The sequence below is a fragment of the Charadrius vociferus genome, unplaced genomic scaffold (genome assembly GCF_000708025.1).
Source record: "Charadrius vociferus isolate BGI_N301 unplaced genomic scaffold, ASM70802v2 scaffold257, whole genome shotgun sequence".
In the NCBI taxonomy this organism is placed as follows: domain Eukaryota; kingdom Metazoa; phylum Chordata; class Aves; order Charadriiformes; family Charadriidae; genus Charadrius; species Charadrius vociferus.
The window spans coordinates 393,574-413,773 of record NW_009649473.1 but is presented as its reverse complement, the minus strand read 5'-3'; the positions used below and the strand labels follow the sequence as shown (position 1 = coordinate 413,773).

At 41.0% G+C, this 20,200-nt stretch overlaps 1 protein-coding gene across 1 annotated transcript in view; it reads left to right on the top strand.

The window, feature by feature from the left end:
* Window positions 1-10,078, top strand: part of SEC61A1 (Sec61 alpha 1 subunit (S. cerevisiae)) — a 24,968-nt gene extending 14,890 nt beyond the window's left edge. Inside the window, exons 4-14 of the mRNA XM_009889882.1 lie at window positions 1,248-1,315; window positions 1,995-2,060; window positions 2,163-2,241; window positions 2,593-2,724; window positions 3,530-3,639; window positions 3,853-4,006; window positions 5,170-5,330; window positions 5,995-6,192; window positions 6,600-6,791; window positions 8,552-8,628; window positions 9,592-10,078. Coding sequence (XP_009888184.1) covers window positions 1,248-1,315; window positions 1,995-2,060; window positions 2,163-2,241; window positions 2,593-2,724; window positions 3,530-3,639; window positions 3,853-4,006; window positions 5,170-5,330; window positions 5,995-6,192; window positions 6,600-6,791; window positions 8,552-8,628; window positions 9,592-9,778 — 1,424 coding nt within the window. The 3' untranslated portion in view covers window positions 9,779-10,078. The remainder of the gene's footprint in view (window positions 1-1,247; window positions 1,316-1,994; window positions 2,061-2,162; window positions 2,242-2,592; window positions 2,725-3,529; window positions 3,640-3,852; window positions 4,007-5,169; window positions 5,331-5,994; window positions 6,193-6,599; window positions 6,792-8,551; window positions 8,629-9,591) is intronic.
* Window positions 10,079-20,200: the final 10,122 nt, after the last annotated feature.

Here is a 20,200-nt window from a genome sequence, read left to right as displayed (position 1 = left end):
GGCGGCACTCCCTCCGTGGCCGGCCCTCCGCCGGTTTCCCCTCCTCTGGTTTGGATGCTCCCTTTGGGTTATTCCCTCCCCTCCTTAACGGTGAAAGACCCATTTCCTGATTATGGCAAATCTTCCTAGGGAAATGAGCTTGCTTGCTCTGTGGTGCCTGGTGCCCGGGCCACTCCGCCGGGCGGGCACTGTCGGTCCCGGCCATCCCAGGCCGAAGCGGCAGGGAGAGACGGGCTGTCACATTGGTCATAACGCTTAAAGCCAAAAAATCAGTGACATGGTCAGAGTAAGCTATAAACAGTGATCTGCAGTCCAGAATTAATCCGAGTGAATGGAAGCCTCGAGGAAGAACTGCTTGAAAAGCATCTTAGTCTGTATATTATTGTAGGTGGAGAGAATCACGATTTGGTTTAAGTTTAAAATCACCATCCAATGTAAATTTTCAAGCAATTAATTGTTTGAAGTTAAATAAATATTTTTTATGGCTAGTTTTAGTTACAAAATTAACACTGAAGTGACTGCCTTTGACAAAGAATTGGAAAGCCACCAGTAGTTTCAGTTCTTCTGCATCTTTGTACAATTCTTAATTTGAATCCGTCCAACATGTGTGTGCAGTCTTAGATTTGTGTTAAGAAGTTTAGCATTAACTGTTAAAATCAAATCTCGCTGCTCATAGGAGAACTTGTGACTTTGCTCTTTTCTTTTGTATGTTTTTTTAAGACTGAGATAACTTTTCTGATTTAAGAATATGTCCTTTTGACTAGAAAGAGATCATTGAATGAGACATTCTGTAAAGTAACTTGAGTTGTTGCTTATGAATAGTGTGTAGGAATTCTTAAGCTGTATGGCCCAAAAGTAAACTCTGACTTGAAACTATCTCGGGTATTGTATTTCTCAAATATCAGGCTAGAGAAGAAGCTATTATGAAATAAAAGTTCAAGGGTATTGACAAACTCGTGCAAAACAATGGCAAGGTTTTTTTGTGTTGTCAACCTACTCAGTAAAATGAGAAAACTCTTTAAGTTTTTTTTGCTGTTGCCAGTCCTTATTTTACTTATACAGAGGTTCAGCTAGTAAAGTGTATTTAGAACAGATAATTTAATTTTTAAAAAACCCCAACAAACCTTTGTTGTTAACTGGTACACCTAATATATAAAGTGTGTGTCCAAATTCAATTTTACTTGAGCTTTTCCCAATGTTCTCTGTATCTGTGTGTTCACTTCATCTTTTCATTAATTTCCGTACAGTAAAATTCCTTGAAGTAATCAAGCCCTTCTGTGTTATCTTACCTGAAATCCAAAAGCCAGAACGGAAAGTAAGTTAATAACATTTTCTTCATATGTCTGTATTTGTGTAATATGAAATGTTTACAGCTTAGTTTGCCTTTGTGGGATTTGCGTTTTTTTTTTTTCGTGTTGGCAGATTGGAGTTCTAGGCACAGTTGTTTTTAGTGAAGTGTTTGTCTGGTACATTCTGTGCTGGGGATATGGTTGTACAAGAATATATTTGCTGGTAAACGCAGTTGTGCAGATATGGTTATGCCATAGCAGTGAGATCTTGAAAGTAGTACATATTGGAGTGTAAACTAGTGTAGTTTACAATAGCAACTTGAAAATCTTTGCTTCTTAGTAAACAATCTTAGATTAGAATTTAAGATAACCTTCTCTGTATTTTTATTTTTTTCTCAGCAGAAGCTTATTCTTGTGATTGTGAAAGTGTAAGATTTATTTCTGTGGAAGGACTAGAATTACCTTCCATTGGTGTAAACTTGTTTATTTGGATCAAAGTTTAAATAAAGCTTTCTCATTTTCCTTAGTGTTATATTGTATAAAAGGTATATTTTCTTTAGGATGTCCTGTACTTTGTCCCTTCACAAGAAAATCAAGTGCACTCTAGCTACTGTAAAAGTATGGCTGATTGACTAGATCTTGTTGTCTTGACAGCTTTATCATGTTTGGTTTTTGTTTGGTTTGTTGGGTTTTTTTTCCCTTTAGATTCAGTTTAAGGAAAAGGTACTATGGACAGCTATCACACTCTTCATCTTCTTAGTATGCTGCCAGGTATGTTTCTTTCCCTTGTTTTTAAGGAAGAGCTGAAATGGTTAAAGGATGTTATGAAGTCTCTAATTTAATCCTGTTTTCCTCTGTTGGTTGGAAATTCAGATTCCCTTGTTTGGTATCATGTCATCAGACTCAGCAGATCCTTTCTACTGGATGAGAGTGATTTTGGCATCAAATAGAGGTATGGTCAGTCTTTCAGGAGGGAATTTTTTAACTTGGACCAAAACGTTTTTGGGCTTGTTCTTATTTTGCACTTTATGTTAATGTTTTATATAAAGTAAAGCTGTTCCTGGCAGCAAAAGTCTTTTTTCAGTGAACATAGATCCTAAGTGATGCAGTACTTCTCAGTAGCTTATCAAACTGACTTTTAACAAGCTTCTGTTACCATTGAAACGATTTACATTTATGGAGATGTGGAGGTTTTTATCTTCTCCATCATGATGCAAAGGGTGGAAGAACCCTTGAACTTCCAAGGTGCCTGGGTATGGTACACCCCCTTATTTTCTTTCATTGTGCTTTCTGTGCCTGACAGGTACGTTGATGGAGCTGGGTATTTCACCTATTGTCACTTCTGGGCTCATCATGCAGCTCTTGGCAGGTGCCAAAATAATTGAAGTTGGTGACACCCCAAAGGACAGAGCTCTCTTCAACGGAGCACAGAAATGTAAGTAACAGCTGATATTAAAAGCTGATGTTTTATAGTATCTAACCCTAACAGTAGAAAGTATAACCTGACCACGTGATGAATCTTGGAGACAGATATATGGGTTTCTGTCATGCTGCGTGTTCATGTTGTGCTGCGGTTTTCTGTATTTCATCAGTCTTTTACTGACTGCTCTCTGGCTTGTTAGCTGTTAAATGTCAGATAGGTTTGTAAAGGAAAAGTATCAGCAGTTGGCAATGCTGCTGTAATCTCATTGGATAAACTAAGCAATATATAGTCTGTGAGGACCCAGTCTTTTAACTGTTGTCAGTGTTAACCTAAAAAAAGGTAATATTGATTAAGCTGTTGTAGTTTTTACCTTGCAGTTTCAATCATGGTTCTTTCTCAACAATATCTCTGTGATCTGAGATCTCTGTGCTCACCTGATAAATGGCTTCTAGAAAAATTTGAGTATTCTTTAGCTATTTTGTGCTGTACCACACTCTTTACTGATCTTTTTACTGAAAAAAAAAAAATCATAAATTACTAAGGTAATATCTTAACACCCTCTGAGTTTTCAATACTTAAATCAGTCTTCAGTAACCAAAATCGCTGGCTTCTAAGTGCATTTGTTTCTGAAGTGTTTGTGTATATTTTCAGTGCCAGATTTCAGACAACAAGCTTAACTTGCCCTTGAATTTAAACATCCTGTGACTTATGTATTCTTTCCCAACTTTCTCTACAAACAATTGATTTATATTTCTCTTAATTGCCCAGTGACATAAATCTCCTGAACAAATAAATACTTTTTTTTGGTATTCTGCAGTGTTTGGAATGATCATTACCATTGGACAGTCTATTGTCTATGTAATGACTGGAATGTATGGAGATCCATCTGAGATGGGTGCTGGTATCTGCTTGCTTATCACAATTCAGGTAATTTCTAGTCCTTTCTACTTATTCTCCCTCTGAAATAATTAAAAAAATCAACCTTATGGACTGCCTGCCCCCATGCAGAGAAGACAGATCAAAGTGTTCCTGCCTCCTCATATATATAGTCTTTCTTTATCTTTTAATAAAAGTTAGGGTTTTAGCAAAAATTAAAAAGGCATGGGACTAATGCTTTATTTCTTTTTTTTTTTACTTCAGCTTTTTGTTGCTGGATTGATAGTTCTGCTGTTGGATGAACTCCTACAGAAAGGATACGGTCTTGGTTCTGGCATCTCTCTCTTCATTGCTACCAATATCTGTGAGACTATTGTGTGGAAGGCGTTCAGTCCCACCACGGTGAACACAGGGCGAGGTAATACGGCATAGTCCATTTTCTGCACTTGCAGTAGGATTGAATTATTTTATCAAATTAAACTTAAGAAACCAAGCAGCTTCCCACCCATATTCTTTTAAAATTCCAACTCTACATTTTTATATAGACTAGTGCAGTGATAATTTAAAATATTAAAATGTCAGAAAAATCTTGTAGAAAAGCCTTAATTTTGTACAAAAAGGCACAATCTTTTTTTTTTTGCAGGATGTTAACTTCAATGGCAAATGCTGTCACTGGCATCTTAGCTATGTAGTAAATCTTGTTAGTATAGCAAGTGCTCCTATGCAAGGTATAAGTACAAAGACATTTCTTTTTAATTTTGTGTCTTGCAAGATATTTCCTCAACTTGAATTTCTTACAGTGCCTCCATTAAAACTTGATAATGGTTGACTGCCATTGTATTATGGTTGCTGCCCAACTTACTGGCAAATATTGTCTGTTTCTTTCTGCTCCTTGCATGTCTTAGTCTTTGCTCTAAAGACCTTATTCTCCAAACCTGAGAGGAGGTGATCTTGTCTGGTGCTGTATAGTAGAAAACATAAGTGAGTTTAGCACATTTGCTGTAGTACAAACAATAACTAGTATCTCACCGTGAATGTTACTAGAAAGAATGCTGCCTCCCTTTTTTCTTTTTTTTTTTCCTTTGCTCCCTGGAAGGAGGAGGAAAGAGGGAAAGAACTTGGTGAATGCCAATGTTTCTAGAGAACAATAAAGTTACCCCATTTGTTTGTTGGGTTGTGATTTAGTTTCTAGGCCAGTACAGGGAGATTTGAAAAAAATGTTGGAAATAACGTAGCTGATATGGAGGATGACAGTAGTAAAATTGTGAGAGCGTGCTCAAGTTGAAAAAGACTTGGAGAAATACCACTCTGAGTCCTGTAGTTCTGAAGTATGCCTAATGAGACTGGCACAGGCTGCCCAGGGAGGTTGTGGAGTCCCCTTCTCTGGAGATTTTCAAGACCCGCCTGGATGCAGTCCTGAGTAATGTGCTCTGGGCAATCCTGCTTTAGCAGGGGAGTTGGACTAGAGGATCTCTAGAGGTCCCCTCCAACTCTGAAAATTCTGTGATTCTGTGAGACAAAGCACTGAAGTTTGGAAATAATCACAGGACACCTAATTTGGTTTTTCTTTTCCTTTCCAAGGCATGGAATTTGAGGGAGCCATCATTGCTCTGTTCCATCTTCTGGCTACTCGTACGGACAAAGTCAGAGCTCTTCGTGAGGCCTTTTACCGTCAGAATCTCCCCAATCTTATGAATCTGATTGCCACCATCTTTGTCTTTGCTATTGTAATTTATTTCCAGGTCAGTTGGATTAAAGAGGACTTTAAAACTATTTGTACAGAAGTAGATCTGTAATCTGCTTCCTTCTACAGGAAATTATATTTTCACCTTCTAGTGCCTTCAGAAGACTCATATTTGTACCTGCAACATCTGTGTGTTCGTTTGACACTAGCTTCTCTTAATCAGTTTCCATGCTTACGGTAGCCACACAAAAGACTTGACCTCTGAAACAAAAGACTTTGGTCTCTGAAAAAAACCCCAACAGATGAATGTGTACGTGTAATACCTCCAAACCCAAATGCTAATTGCTTTTTGCTGGAAAATACTTTGAAGTCTTTAAGCCTGTATGTCTCTTGCTGTTTGTTGCAGCAAGCTGCTGAAGAATATAGAAAGTTTTAATATTTCTTTTCCTGGACACTATGTTCAGTCTTCTTGAAACTTCAGATTTCTTCTCATGTCTGTCTTTCATACCTTCTTGTATGTGTCTGTTAGGCAGCCCTACAGCCCTCCAGGCCCTTTGCAGAAGTGTTTGCATGGATAGCCCTCTGGGTAGAGTATGTGTACTTGCACAGAATGATCGCAGGTTTTTTCTGTTGCTGTCAGGGCCTTGCACTTGCGATTTGTGACCTATGGTATGCATTTGTGTCAAGATATAACGGGGGACTTTCTTTTGAAAATTTTTCAGGGCTTCAGAGTGGATCTTCCTATCAAATCTGCTCGCTACCGTGGCCAGTACAACACCTACCCTATCAAGCTGTTCTATACTTCCAACATTCCCATTATTCTTCAGTCTGCACTGGTGTCAAACTTGTATGTCATCTCCCAGATGCTTTCTGCTCGCTTCAGTGGCAACTTACTGGTTAGCCTGCTGGGCACTTGGTCTGTGAGTATTCCTTCTAATCTTGCATGTAGCTTTATAAGAGCACCATTAAAGTGCATTTTTTAAGAGATGGCCTCTATTGAGGTCATGTGGTCATATACACCAAAACTCCTAAATTAGTTATTTGTTTAAATTAATGGTAGAGTATGAGACCTGTTGTGATGAGGGTAGATGTTAGGTCTCCGTTTACCTTTTAACTTGGGCTGCTCTTTGCTGTCCTAAGTATTTTTCCTCTTCCTTGTTGTATTCCATTTTCACTTTAGAAACTGCTTGTCATAGTAAAGTTGAATCTTCATGTGATGCTGTAGCGGTAATGATACACAGTGACATGAAGGTGATAAAAAACCAGGCTTAACTTAATGGCGAAGAAACCATGAGAAAGTTGGTGACTGCTTGTTTCCTCCTTCTAGGACACATCATCTGGAGGCCCTGCTCGTGCTTATCCAGTTGGTGGACTTTGTTATTATCTGTCACCTCCAGAGTCCTTTTCTTCGGTGTTAGAAGACCCTGTCCATGCAGTTGTTTATATTGTATTTATGTTGGGCTCTTGTGCTTTCTTCTCCAAGACATGGATTGAAGTCTCTGGCTCCTCTGCCAAAGATGTAAGTCTAAAATGATAAATTATGTAAGCTTACACGATGAAAATGTATGGGATGTTGTAAGAATAAGACTGACTTTCTTCTGAAATAGCTATTATGCTGGTAATCTTGTTTGTAACATTTATCATTTGTATAAACAGTGACTTTGGTTCTAGATCAGAAAGAGCTTTAAGAATTTTTGTCTTTTTTTGCAAGAGGGGAGGATACAGGCAGAACGGGGGTAATTTTTGCACTGTTTTCTTTACTGCTTTTCCAAAAACAACAAGACCCAAATAATTGCTTTCATTGACATTAGGACACTTGGAACATGCTATGTAACATCTGATCAGTGTGAGGGGAGGCAAGGTAACATGAAAGGTAGAAAATTACAGTGCCAAATGACAGATGCACTGTGTGCAAGGCAGTTGCCACTTAAAAACTTGCAGGTAAGACTTGAATACCCATGTCTGGCATCGAGAGTTTCTCTTTGGGGAAGATTAACTACATAAGACTTGAATACCCATGTCTGGCATCAAGAGTTCTTAATTTCTCTTTGGAGAAGATTAACTACGTGTTGTTAATTTTAACTTGAGAGCACTGATAACAGAATATAGTGCAGTGCATTAATGTACCTGAGCCTAGCTTCTCAAAATTTCCGTTTGCTACAGGGTATTTGATAGTCAGCAGCTATATCATTCTGAAATTGGAATTGGAAAACAAAATGGAAAATAGTTGTCATTGGGGTGTGTTTGTATTGTGTGGTTTTTGCATAGGAAATCAAGTTTGGCAGCCATATGGAATGGTTTAATCCATTCTTTAACAAATACGTAATAGTTGCACAGTTACTGTTAACAGTGTGAGCACTCTCTTGTTTTGGACTTGCATCTAGCTGCTTGTTGTCAGGCATGCAGGGAGGCATTTGCAGCCATGTATAGCCAGATTTTTGTTTCAGTATAAACCAACATACAGCTTTTAACACTTTAATATACTTTCCTGATACTGAAGAAAATTATTTTAGGTTCATGTAAACAAGGGCAAAAATAAAAATTGCTAAGTCATTACTTAAATGTTCACAATATGGTGGAAAACTGGTAACAGTCATCTGAAAGTGTGTTTTCTCAGTACGTTAGATTCAGTGACAGGCAGCTTTAGAACGTCCCCTGCTGGAGTTTCAGTTCCCCTTGGTTGTTAGTAAAATGTTTGCAGGCCTCTGTTGTAACCCTGTGCAATTGCAGAAATCCAGTTTAAGAATAATGTTCCAAGAAGGGATTCTTTCTACGTCATACTGTTTCTAATATGGCCCCACAAATCAGTAGTTAGCTCAACTGAATGTGGGATACTGAAACGTAGGAGTGGACACTTCATAGGATGGTTGTGCTAACATCTACTAAACCTTAACCAGGAGAAGGGTAGGTGGCAAAACAGGAGTTGAATTATGTGTATGAGAGCCTACCAATTTCCAGGTTTTCTTTTTCTCAATAGGACTAGAATTATCCAGAAAGCTTTGTGTAATTGACAGCTTGGAAAAGTGCCTGTGACTACAATCTATCTGAAGTTAAAATACTGGATATTTTACACTCAGATAAATAAATAAATAAAAACACACAAAAAAAAAACCCCTCACACCAAAACCAACCAACCCCCCCCCCCCCCAAAAAAAATAACCAAACCCAAACGACCACCATTTACTGAAATGTCTTGCTTCTGTTTTTCTGTAGTACTAAGTTCCACAGCCTCGGCAAGTGACACTAAACTTACTTGCTCCATTCCTTGTTTCAATACAGGTTGCCAAACAATTGAAAGAACAGCAAATGGTAATGCGAGGCCACAGAGAAACTTCGATGGTACATGAACTAAACAGGTGAGCTACACATTTCACAGCCTATTTATGCAAAGTGTTGTGGGGAAACACATTGCAAATTTTTCTTTGACTTCTGTTTTCTAGACCCTAGAACACAGATGTTCTTTCAGCTTCAATGCTACATGCGTGAGACATAGAATATTGTCTGTCATTAATGACTGGACTTGCACAGTACAGCATATTTTTGCCTTACAATTAGAGAACGTGTTTTAAATTTTGGAGCTTGTGTTCTCCATTTGTTGCATTTTTGCATTTTTATACTTTTTATAGGGTAGTTAATAATGAGCATTTGAGTGTATTTACTACTTGAAACTGACGCACAAGTATTTTTTTTTAGTGTAACTTTTAATGTGTTATGTCTTGCGTACTGTTTTTTGCTTTTAAGATAAGTAGTTACATAAAACCACTAGATGCAGAGGTGGGCAGGGGTCAGTCTCTAGGCTTTCTGATTGCAGCGTAGGGCTTATGCACCCTTTGTGTTACAGAAGTTTTATTGTAACTTTAGATTTCAGTCATCTGCAGATGACTTGAGCTAGTAGCCATAAACTTAATCTTTGTGCTTAATTGCATTGTAGACTGTAATACCTCCTCTTCTTAGCTTCACATTTTTTCCCCCCTCCTGTCGGGTTGTGCTTTTTATTTCTTTATGTAGTATACTGGCACTATTGCATGTTCCTTATCTTGGATTGGTGGACCCATGAGAGAAGAGAGTGTTCCGCCACTGACTTTTTTTCAATTCATCTAGTTTCATTCTTGCGTTGTTTTTTTTTCTAACCACCTGGTTAGATTATCTCTCTAGTCTTCTTTAGGTTCTCAGTGGAACTCTTTAGGTTTCCTGGAAAACAACCTGCCTCTGATGTAGATATTTCCCATACATCCCATATACCGCTAGCCCTAGTATATTTGCAATATCCCAAGCAAACTCTAATGGTACCTTTTCTATTCTCATTTTGTGTTTTACAGGTACATCCCTACAGCTGCTGCATTTGGTGGTCTCTGTATTGGCGCCCTCTCTGTCTTGGCAGATTTCCTTGGGGCAATAGGGTCTGGAACTGGAATTTTGCTCGCTGTCACTATCATTTATCAGTACTTTGAAATTTTTGTAAAGGAACAGAGTGAAGTTGGCAGTATGGGAGCTCTTCTTTTCTAAACCTAGCTTCTCATGGACCCAGGAAAGAGGGGAGGAACATTCTCAAAATATAGCCAGTCAGGTGAAAAGAAGTAACGTAAACTTGATAATGTCATTCTGTAGGAACACATATTTTAATGTTTCCAAAGCGCATTCCCTTATGTTCAGACTTTTCTAGCATACTGTTTGCATTTTATAAATTGATGAGGAAAAAGGTGCAAAAAAAATTTTTTAAAGAAAATTGTTTTTTAATTATGTGTTAGGGTAATCAGCTTTCCGAATTGGATTTAGTTCAATGAATCTCAAAATTTTTTTGAGCCCTTTTCAAATTAGCATACCTGAACCCTTTACAGGTTTTAATAAATAATTGTGGGGAGGGTTGAATGTTTGGAAGGGATTTTTTTTCCATTTAACTTGGTTTTGCAGCTCCTTGGCGGTAGTGGTGAGAAAAATCTCTCCCTCTAATGCTCAAGTTCCGTAATTATGGTTGTAAGCACAAACAGTGTTTAATACCTTCAGTTTTGTGTTCGGGTTTGGTTTTTTTGGTTTTTTTTCAGTATGGCAGATTTGGAAGGCAGTTGTTTCTTTTTACTAAATATCTCTAATTCCAAATATTTTGTTTTGTAATTATTACGCTAGACCTTGTCAGGTGTTGAATATTGGCTTGAGACTGTTGTCGAGTTTCTGTTTAAGATAAGAATGTGTTGTTTAGCACCACCCCTCCTCCATAAGCAGAAAACTCAGGTCAATCTAGATTCTGCCAGAGTCTGTGCCTAGAAGTTGCGACTTTGAAACTTGGTCATACTGGCAGCTTTGTAAAACCTTCTAATTTTCATTGCCATTAGTGGGTAGTACTTCTAGTTCTGATGCTAGTGGAAAGAAATGGATGCTATGGCTGCTTAGATGCAAATCTGCTTCTGCTCTTTGCTAAAGCTAAGTTTCTGTCATTGATAGTAAATTCTGGTCTTGTAGCAATCAGGATGTTATCTGACTAGTCATATCTAGTGAATTTTGAGTCTCATTACCACAAGGGAATGTGAAAAGAATGTATGCTACTTGTCTGTTTCTATAGATCTAGATATGAGACCCTTGTCAGATAACTCTCATAGTTACTTATGTAGAAGGCTTTTCCATCCAATAATCTCACTGACTTGAATGGTGCGTAAAAAATACTTTTTCAGAAGGTGGTGGGACACCTTTTTTGAGGATCACACCTTCAAATTAGAGAAGTTACAGTAAAAGACTTTAATGGACCAGAATAATACTTAATTTTCCATTTTAATTTAGATTGTCAGTACTAATCAGGTGCTTAGGACCAAATGCAAATATTTGTGTACGAGTCTTGTAAATACACTTTTCCTCAATCAGTATTGGACAACGTGGAAATCAGAATGAGGACTTACAATGTTGGAATGTTTCTCTCCACTGCATCAACATGCATTCTGTGCATTTTTGCATGTTGGGCTGACAGTATATGAATTGCGGTTTCTGCTTGGAGTGATGGGACTCTGTTACGTACCCAAGGAGCACAGATGACACCCAGAAGCCCTTGTTAATGCACTGAGCTCAAATACCAAATGTGTGAGAAATCTGCAAATTTGCAATGAGATACATCTGTCAATAAAAGTGAAACTCCTGGAGTGAGGATGACAATTGGAAAAGGAACAAAAATATTGGGATAAAGTGAAATGCTCATTACCAACCACTCACTATTATTTCACACTACGTTCAACAATTTTTCTATCTTTCATAAATTGCTAATATGCCACAGCACAATTTTGATGTGAAATAAGGGGAGATTAAAAAGTGACTTTAAAAGGAGAGGGAAGGAGCGTGGTGTGGTGGTTCTGCTTTGGGGATTTTTTCTGTTGTTGTTGTTTTTCCAGGAAGCCCAACACAAATTTTGTTTTGAAATAAAAAGGACTCCACTTTTGGGCACACAGTTCTGGCTGGGCTGGAGCTGTACTTGTATTTTTGGTCATATCATCTGTTGGAACTGGTTGCAGTTTAGACCATTCAGCGTCTGAGCAGCGCTTGTTCTATGCATCTGTGTTTTTGTTGTCTAGTGCTGGAATCTTTGTCTATTATCAAGCAGCTATGTCCTCAGAGCAGGACCTGCTGATCATACAGTGGATGTTCACAAAAAGAAATAATGCCTAAACAATCTGCTTTATAATGAAATAAAGTACATCTTTGGAGCTAATGCTTGGCTTTTGGTGCTTTGAATACTGTTTTAAGTTCTACCACTTGTAGAATAACGTTACCTGCCGAAGAGACTGTGAGAGTGATCCCTCTCAAAACAGCTGTTTAGAGTGTCAGTGTAAAATAGAGACAAATTATTTGCTCCAAGGTTTTCTCTCAACGATAGGTTGCCAAAATAACAGAACCTTAACCATTCCTCTGGGCTTTCCTGTTCCAGAAGAGTTGCAATTCAAGAGGCGCTGTACAAGTAAATAGTGGGAGAGTGAGGTAAAGCTGCATGAGTTTAACAAAAACTGTTTCCATATGGAATACAGTGCCAACCTTTTTGTAGCATGATAGCGGTAACGGTATTAATTGAAACATCAAAACTCAAAGCTGATTATATTCCCAATATTTTTTTTTGCCCTCTGAGGTTTTAAACTTCACTTGGAATAAGGAATAATTTTATCTTCCTTCTGAACAGAAATATACTTAAAAGCAAATTCATTTAAAATACTGGTCCTGGCTGCAAGAAGTTTGGCCAAGATCTTGGTTGTGTATGAAGTAATGTTAAACAGCAGCTTGATTTCTCCCTTGCTGTTTTATTTCTGCCTGGGAAACTGACATTAATAGTACCTGTGGTTGCTGTAGGAATAGTATGTCATCACACATACGATCAAAGAAGTAACTGGAGTCACTGTAGATGTGATGAGTTATCCGCAAGACAACGAGGTGAAATGCCAACACCGAGGCAAAGTTGGACATCCTCTTTCTGCTGGTAGTATTTTAAGTGCAAAATAGTTTGTGTAGCCTTTTCTTCTGCCCCGCAGATTTCATGTGAAAGATTGTGCCGTAGCACTTCAGTGTGGGATGTTTGATTTTGTGCCTGTCACCATTATTCGGGAAGCCTTAAAAGTCATCTAGTTTATTCTAGTTCACTTATTCCCAGAGTGTATCTCCACGTAATTTTGAGATGTCAAACATAGGGACTTTCTTTTCTAATTTGCTGAACAGTTTGTTTTGTTGTTTTGGGGTTTTTTTTGTTTAAAAAAATATCCTTTTGGCTGCAACTGTAAAGGTTGTTGCTTTACTCTGTGAAATGTTTCATGATTGTGCTCCCTTGATTACTTCTGGGGATAACCCTGTCCCTGTACTGTAAACAGACTGTGATTTCTGAAATAGACTTCTCCACCAGCTTTTGGTAAAGGAGGAACCCGGGGGGCCTGGTAACTGCTTTTCCTAATTGTTCTCTCTTGCAGCAAGGAATAATAAGCTTTAGATGGCCTTCAGTTTTATCACAGCTTTGAGGAGCTTCACACAGGTTTTTGTAAGCTGTTGTTTGCTCACCAGTGTGGTGTGACACAGCTGACAGGTCCTCGGTCAGCCCTCGCTGCCCGGAATACTAAAACTGTTTCCTGATGTACCGCTGTCTGCTGAACGAGCATCCCAGTCTTTCCCGCAGCGAGCGCCCATCTTCCCGAATCCATGATGGCTGCAGGGTGTTCTCGCTGGTGAAGAAGAGTGCTTTTGGAACAAGTGTGCAGGGGAGGGAGATGGATGACATTTCTGAAACCCTGTTTCACTTGTTCTCAGTCTGCCGTCTCCCTTCCTCTTGCTGCTGCCTCTGCCAGCTTTTGGGACACGAAACCCCAGCCTTTGCCGGCTTCCTGCCGAAGAAGGTCACGGTTTGAACTGTGGCCAGTGGCACTGCTGGCCCCCTCCCAGCTGTACAGGGAGATGTGCAGGTGTTCAAACAATGCCTGCTTGTTCAGGGGTGTTTGGGGGCCCTGAAACACGGGCCCCTCCAGCTTCGCCAAACCCTCCCGAAGGAGGGATGCTGGCATGCCGGAGGCGAGTGTTTGCCCACCTGGTGGCAATGTTACACTGCGATTCAAGGCACCAGGTTCTGCAAGTTGGAAGGCAGCAGTGAAATGCATATTAAATCTGTTCCAAATGTGCGTTCTTTCTTTTCCGTTGCTGCAACGCTGGTGCGTGTTGTACAATGTAAAAAGTTGGGAGCAGCGTTTGCCAATATTTATTTGTACTTCCTAGAATCGGGGCCAGGACTGAGGGGTTTTTAAGCTGAAACGCTGAAAATGATCATCATCTCCTTTTAGAGAGAACATAATATTGTCTAATATTTTTCAAGCCTGGTAGGTGTGAAGGGGCAGTTGCTGGTACAGCCGCTTAGTCTGCTGAATATTGCTACACAAGTTAAGCCTAGACTGAGACAGAATTGGAAAGAAGATGAGAAAAGAAGCATTTAAAACCAAAATCAATATTCTAAGCTGGGGACCTAATTAGTCAGCTAGACTTTAAGCTGCTGTTTTATAATATGCTACTGGATGGATCCGCTAAAACTGAAACTCTGCCGTGGGCCAGGTTCTAGCAATCCTCTGGCTATTGCTGATGCGATGCTCGCCAAGCTGGCAGCGCTTGGCAGAAAGGAAATACCCTGACAATTGGCACCTCCTTTGGCAGTTGTGTCGGAGGGGCCGGAGACGGAATAAGCACAGACATGATATACTTTGTCATGGCAGAGTGGGCTGTCAAGGTCAGAGGTGGGAAGCCTGCTTTGTGATATTTCTTGCTGGAGAACCAGAGGACCGGGCTAGTCAATTTTCCAGCAATATGAATACCTGAGAGCTTAAAATAGACGGAACCAATAAAACAGAAGAGCAGTTAGCATATAAATTTTTTAGAAGCTGTTTCAGACGTTTTTGTATTGCTTTGGAGAACATCAGGATACATGGCACATACATAATCCCAGATTCCCCTTCTTACATATTAAGGCTAAAGTGGATGGTTCCAAAAATGGCATGAGCGCCGTTGGGGGAATATTAGCTATCTGAAATCTGAGATGAGTATTATCCGCTTTAATCTCCAGCGTGTCTTCAGCTGTTTGATGTTCTGACAGCTCTGATGTGTCTCTTCATATATCTGTGGTGTGAAGCTTTATAAAAGAAAAAGGCAGCTCCAGACATTCGGGAGCAGGAAGCAGCGAGCAGAACGTTTTGCATGATTAACTTCACTGTGTAAGTGTGAATTTTATTTTTGTTTAAATGGCATTATCTTTTGGCAAGGCAAGAACAAGGAGTTGTTGCTGCTGCTGGGTCCCCAAGGGCAGCAGAACTGTGCCTCACGCACCTATGGCAAGGGCTGTCACCACAAGTGTAGTCATTTATGCAATGATTTGGGCTTGCAGAGCTCAGCTGCAGGGAGTTACTGGTGAGAAGCCATGGTTCCATGAAGGAATTGTGGGAAGAGGTAAGGTGGGAGCCAAGGCGGTGGGGAGATGTGTCTTTGTGAAGGCGGGATGTGGTGGTGCGACGTGCCTATGCTAAGGTGCATCTAAGAATGCTCTTGAGCTCCAGGACTTTGATGACTGCTGACAGCAAATCGTGAGTGCGTTGTGCTGGTGGGGATGGTGATTAAAATTGCGAAGGGGTAGCTGCCTACTAGGTCTCCCCAGGAAGAGAAAGCCCAGAATACCTGTGTGCTATAGAAATTGATGTTTTGTTTAACTGTGGTACCCCAGCCTGACCTGCTGCTCCCTTCCCACTACACAAACTTTTCTTTGTATTCTGCGGATGTAGAAATTTGTCAGATAGGGAAGTGTGTGAAAGAATTAATTTGCTTGCTTAGAATTAATTTACTTCAGGCGTTTGAGGATGGAGCTTCAACTGGTGATCTTTAAGTTATGGGAAAAGCATTTTCTTTAACCTGGCCTCTCTTGCTTTGAGTAACACTTGAAAGGAGGAGAGATTTACAGGGTGAGGTGTTAACTTCTTTAGGCAGGTAGAAAAAAGCTGCCTCTTATCTCAGTGCCTCCCGTTCCTTAAGCAGCACAGCTAGTGGAAGCGAGCCAACATTTAGGATAAGGCTTATCTAATTTCATGATGGAACATAGTAAAACAAGCCAGGGGGGTCTAACACAACTTTCTGCAGTTGAGGTGCATTGTTGTCACTCTTATTTAGCTTTAAACGCTTGTGTCTGCCTCTTTGTAGTGGACACCTGGAAGCTCTCAGGATTCTTTAAACTGGAATGGTGACAGGGATATCTCATGTGTGAAAAGAGAAGAGCCTTAGTTGTAGAGCAAACGGACTAGAACGGTTTCCATTTTTATGAAGTGGATTCTCAGCTGTTAGTTGTACTGCAGGAGTTGCTTGTTTTGCATGAGAGTGCATGTTTTGGTGGGTACTGGCCACGATCACAACATGAGAGAGATTTTTGGCTCCAAAGAGGGTACAGTCTGAAAAAACAAACAAACAAACCAAACCCTAAACCACCACCTTTTTAAAAAACAAACAAAGGAAATGCTGTAGAGAAGGACAGGACTTGTCCCCGGTCATACAGCTGGTCACTGCAAGAGTCCCGACTCATGTGCGCTGTCTGTACCGTGCCGTCCCTGCACGTGCCTCTTCCGTTCTCGTTGCCTGTTCTTGAAGCGCTAGAAAGAAATCTTAACTCTGTAGAAATTGAAATGCAGATCCAAATTGCATGTGTGTATGTATATAAAGTAGGTGTCTTTAAAACATAACTATGAGCAGCTAATTAATGAAGTAGTACTCTTCATTCTGTCCTCGATCCCCATATCGGTGTGTCAGCAGCGAGCTCCTGTCTGTAGGAAACAGAGGGTCAGAGAATTGAGCGGTCCATGTGCCGGGATGGTCGTGTTTTTCTTCGTTCTTCCAGAATTGCTGAGAGGTCACAGCCTTGATGTTATTTCATCCTTGTAGAGTATCTCCACTTCTCTGGAGAGTGTTTTCTGTATTCATGGTACCATTAAGTGATGGTCAGAGCTTTGACTGCCCGCAATTCATCAAGTTTAACGCTATATGTTTACTATAAGAGAAGACAAAACCATTTCTCTATGGGTTTGGTTGTTAAAAATAATTGCTATAAAATCAACTCAAATCTGGATCATCTCCCTAAGCAGAGGTGACAGATTGATGCTATCGGGGTTCAAGATATTGGAGAAATAATGAAATTGCCTGAAGGCTGCTACATTGCTACAGCCCAGGGAGCTTTGTAAGAGTACAATGACGTAGAAGCACCCTCTAGAAATTGGGAGAAAGAGTCATTATTTAGCCTGGGCTGCAGCCCACAACTTGAAAGACCTAAATAAAACCCTCCGTCCTACTTTCTGGTGTTCCACAGGTGGGTCTGTGGTGGGAGGTTCTTGCATGAAACAGGTATCGCTCATGTCAGGGCTTCAGTCCCTCTGTGGAAGTGACCCTTAGATTATCCACACCCCACATTTCCCCCTGATAATGCACCTCAGCAAAGGTAAACACACTGAAGAGCGCTCCGTGTCCGTGGGGATGAGGCAGTAGGACAGGAAGGAGGGATTCGGTAGGACAGAACTGAATTTGTTCCTGTGGCTGGAGCTACCCCTGATGTGAGCTGAGGGGTAGCTAGTGTCCTCCAGCGTTTAAACGTGAGACTGAGGTAGAGGGGAGGTAAGAAGGGAATCCCTGTCTTCTGCGTGCAGCCCACGGATGGGTGTATGTCTCGGCGTCAGAGGAGCTCAGCTGTGCTCCGATTCCTGCTCGGGTGGGGGGAGCAGGGAGGCTCTGGGTGACAGGTACTGATAGACTTTCGGTACCTGGCTGGGTATTCGTCTGTGCCTGGGGAATTTCCATCTGCGTCTGATATTCCCTGATAGCTGGGAAAAGAACTTCTTTGGTGTTTCTACAGTAACAGGAAGATGCTGTTATGAGGGGATAGGTATGGGAAAAGTGTGAGCAAGGACACGTTCTGTCCCTGCCGCAGAGAAGCCGTGTTACCTTATGGTCGGGTATTGGTTAATTTTCATTTGGCTACCTGTTAGATTTCATCTTTCTCATATCAGGATTTCTTTCTCATATCAGGTATTTGGAGCATTTGTATGGAAAAGGTCATTCACAGAAGGGTGGTGCAGTCTATAATGAATCGCTTCTATGCATTTTGCACCTCCTTCCATTGAGTGTTTCTGTTACTAATAACACTCCGTAACTTAGCTGCTATCTTGAAGGGTGGATAGCATCCTGCTGGCCCGTGGGTTTCCTGCGTAATCCGTCTCACAAATGCATTGAGAAGACCCGACCAGGTCAAAACCACTAAGCACAGCCCTGAAACATGCAGAGGAGGCTCAGCGAGAGCCTGCAGCCCTCCACCCTGTGTTCAGACAGTGTGTGGGTGTTGTACAGCCTGTAAGTCTGTAAGAGCTGAGCACCAGCATGTTAAAGGTTAAAGACCTCAAAAAGCCACCTCTTCTCCCTGCCTGCTGGCATTCACCCATGAAGCTGGTGCTTTTCTGCACACGCATGTGCTCCAAGTCGCCATTTCCCAGCCCGGAGCCCTCCCAGTGGGTACCTCTGTCACCTGGAAAGATGCTGCGTCGTTCCGTTACCCAGCAGAGCTATTGCTGCATCAATGACGTGCAGATCTAACGGGGCAGCTTTGCCTTTCTCTTGTAGATCCCCTGGCAGGAGCCTGATGTGATTCTTGCCAAATGCCTCTGTAAGTGGTAGAAAGACCCAAGGGGTTTCAGGAGCAGGATGAATGCCCAGAGAGGTGGGCAGCGGAGGTCAGAGATGGCCTTTCTTCCCTGTGTATCAGAGCTTTGTGTCGCACAGACATCTGGTGGGAGACACCAAAGCCTGGTCCCCTTGGCTCCCGAGTCTGACGGGGCACAGGAGCTTTGTGAGCTTGTCCAACATGACCTTTTAAAGAGTGTGAGATGAGCTTCACACAACCTGTTTTCATCTCATAACAATAGCAAAAGCACTTGTTTTGCTTTATTTCTGTCTAAAAGGCTTAGCAATTCCTGGATGTATGTTTTTGATTTTCTCACTTTCTCCTACATATGTGTTCCATGGGTCTTTAATTGCCGTTTGATGACTGCTTACCTCCCGTCTCAGCCTGGGCGGGATGGAGTTACCCTGCTCTGATTCTGGGTGAGGGAGGGTGGCTGCCGTTTCTGAAGACAAGTGATGATATGTGTGGATAGTCCTGGCAGGATCCTGCCTTCTGGATTGGACAAAGCAAATTCATCCTCTGAAAAAATCTATCCAGGAGGACAGGACCCTTTAGGAATATATAGTTATCAGTCTCTCTAATCTTAGGTGTCTATCACCTGTGTCCAAGTTGTGCAATATAGATGTCCAGAGGGGCTGGAGCCATTCAATAAAGCTGCTGCTATAGTTCTTTACATTAATACTGAGCTTGAGCGCATCACTCCTGCGGTCAGTGGTCTGGAAAACTACATGCAGCTCTCGGACCCAGAGAGCATTTGGGATAATAAAAGAAAGGAAGGGCTGGAGGTCCTGACAGTCACCACTTGGGATCCAGAAAAGACATTTCTCTGGTGCTAGGGGGTTGTCTTTGGCCTCTGTGGCAGCAGTTGGCTTGCTAGTTCCCAGTAGTTACCTAAATATATTTTGGAATGTTGCAGCTCCTATTGTTTGCGATAAAGGGTTGGACAAAAGGTCCATTGATCAGGCGGTTCTTGCTATCCATCTCTGTCTGCCTTTCAAGACAACGAGTTTGTGGTTGCAGTGACACTGCAAAGCCGCTGTGCTACATCAGGCTGGCACAATGCGCTGCGCTCGCGGGGAGGAAAAAAGGTGCGATAGCAGCGACTACAGGCTTGCAGGTCCTTTTTGCTTTCTCGCCGCATGAATATGCGAGTTGCCGTGCGAGTGTGGTGCGATGCGTGACAGAGTCAATGCCAAATGCAAAGCCGACGGTGAACTTACTCCCGTGTTTTAGTTTAGCAGGGAACAGTTTGCCAAGTTTCAGTGCACGTGGCATTGGAGCCCTGCGTGGGAGACTATCACAGGCAAAGAAGCTGAATTTTATAAAAATTAAAATAAAAAAAATTGTGGGCAACTAAAGAGTGGAGAGAATCTTGTCTCTGGAAGAGAGCCCCAGAGTTTCTTAGGAAAAGTGAAACATCTCCTGTAGTTGTTGTTTGAGCTAAACTTTGTCTGCTTTTCTAACGATGAAAAATGGTGTTTAGTACAATTAGATAGCATATGGGAAATAGTCACATTTATGAGATACTTGTTATTTTTTTTACTGTGTCATATTCAAAATACAGCCCACGTTAGAAATGAAATTACATTGCATGCAAAGATTCTTGCACTGACAGAGAAATGAAATACTTTTATCCCTAAAATAGGGGGGAATAAGATATTGAAAATAAAATGCATCGATATTGCTAACGTGCATACAGAAAAGAAGGTTCTATCTTGTGGCTCTGAACTAGAACTTAA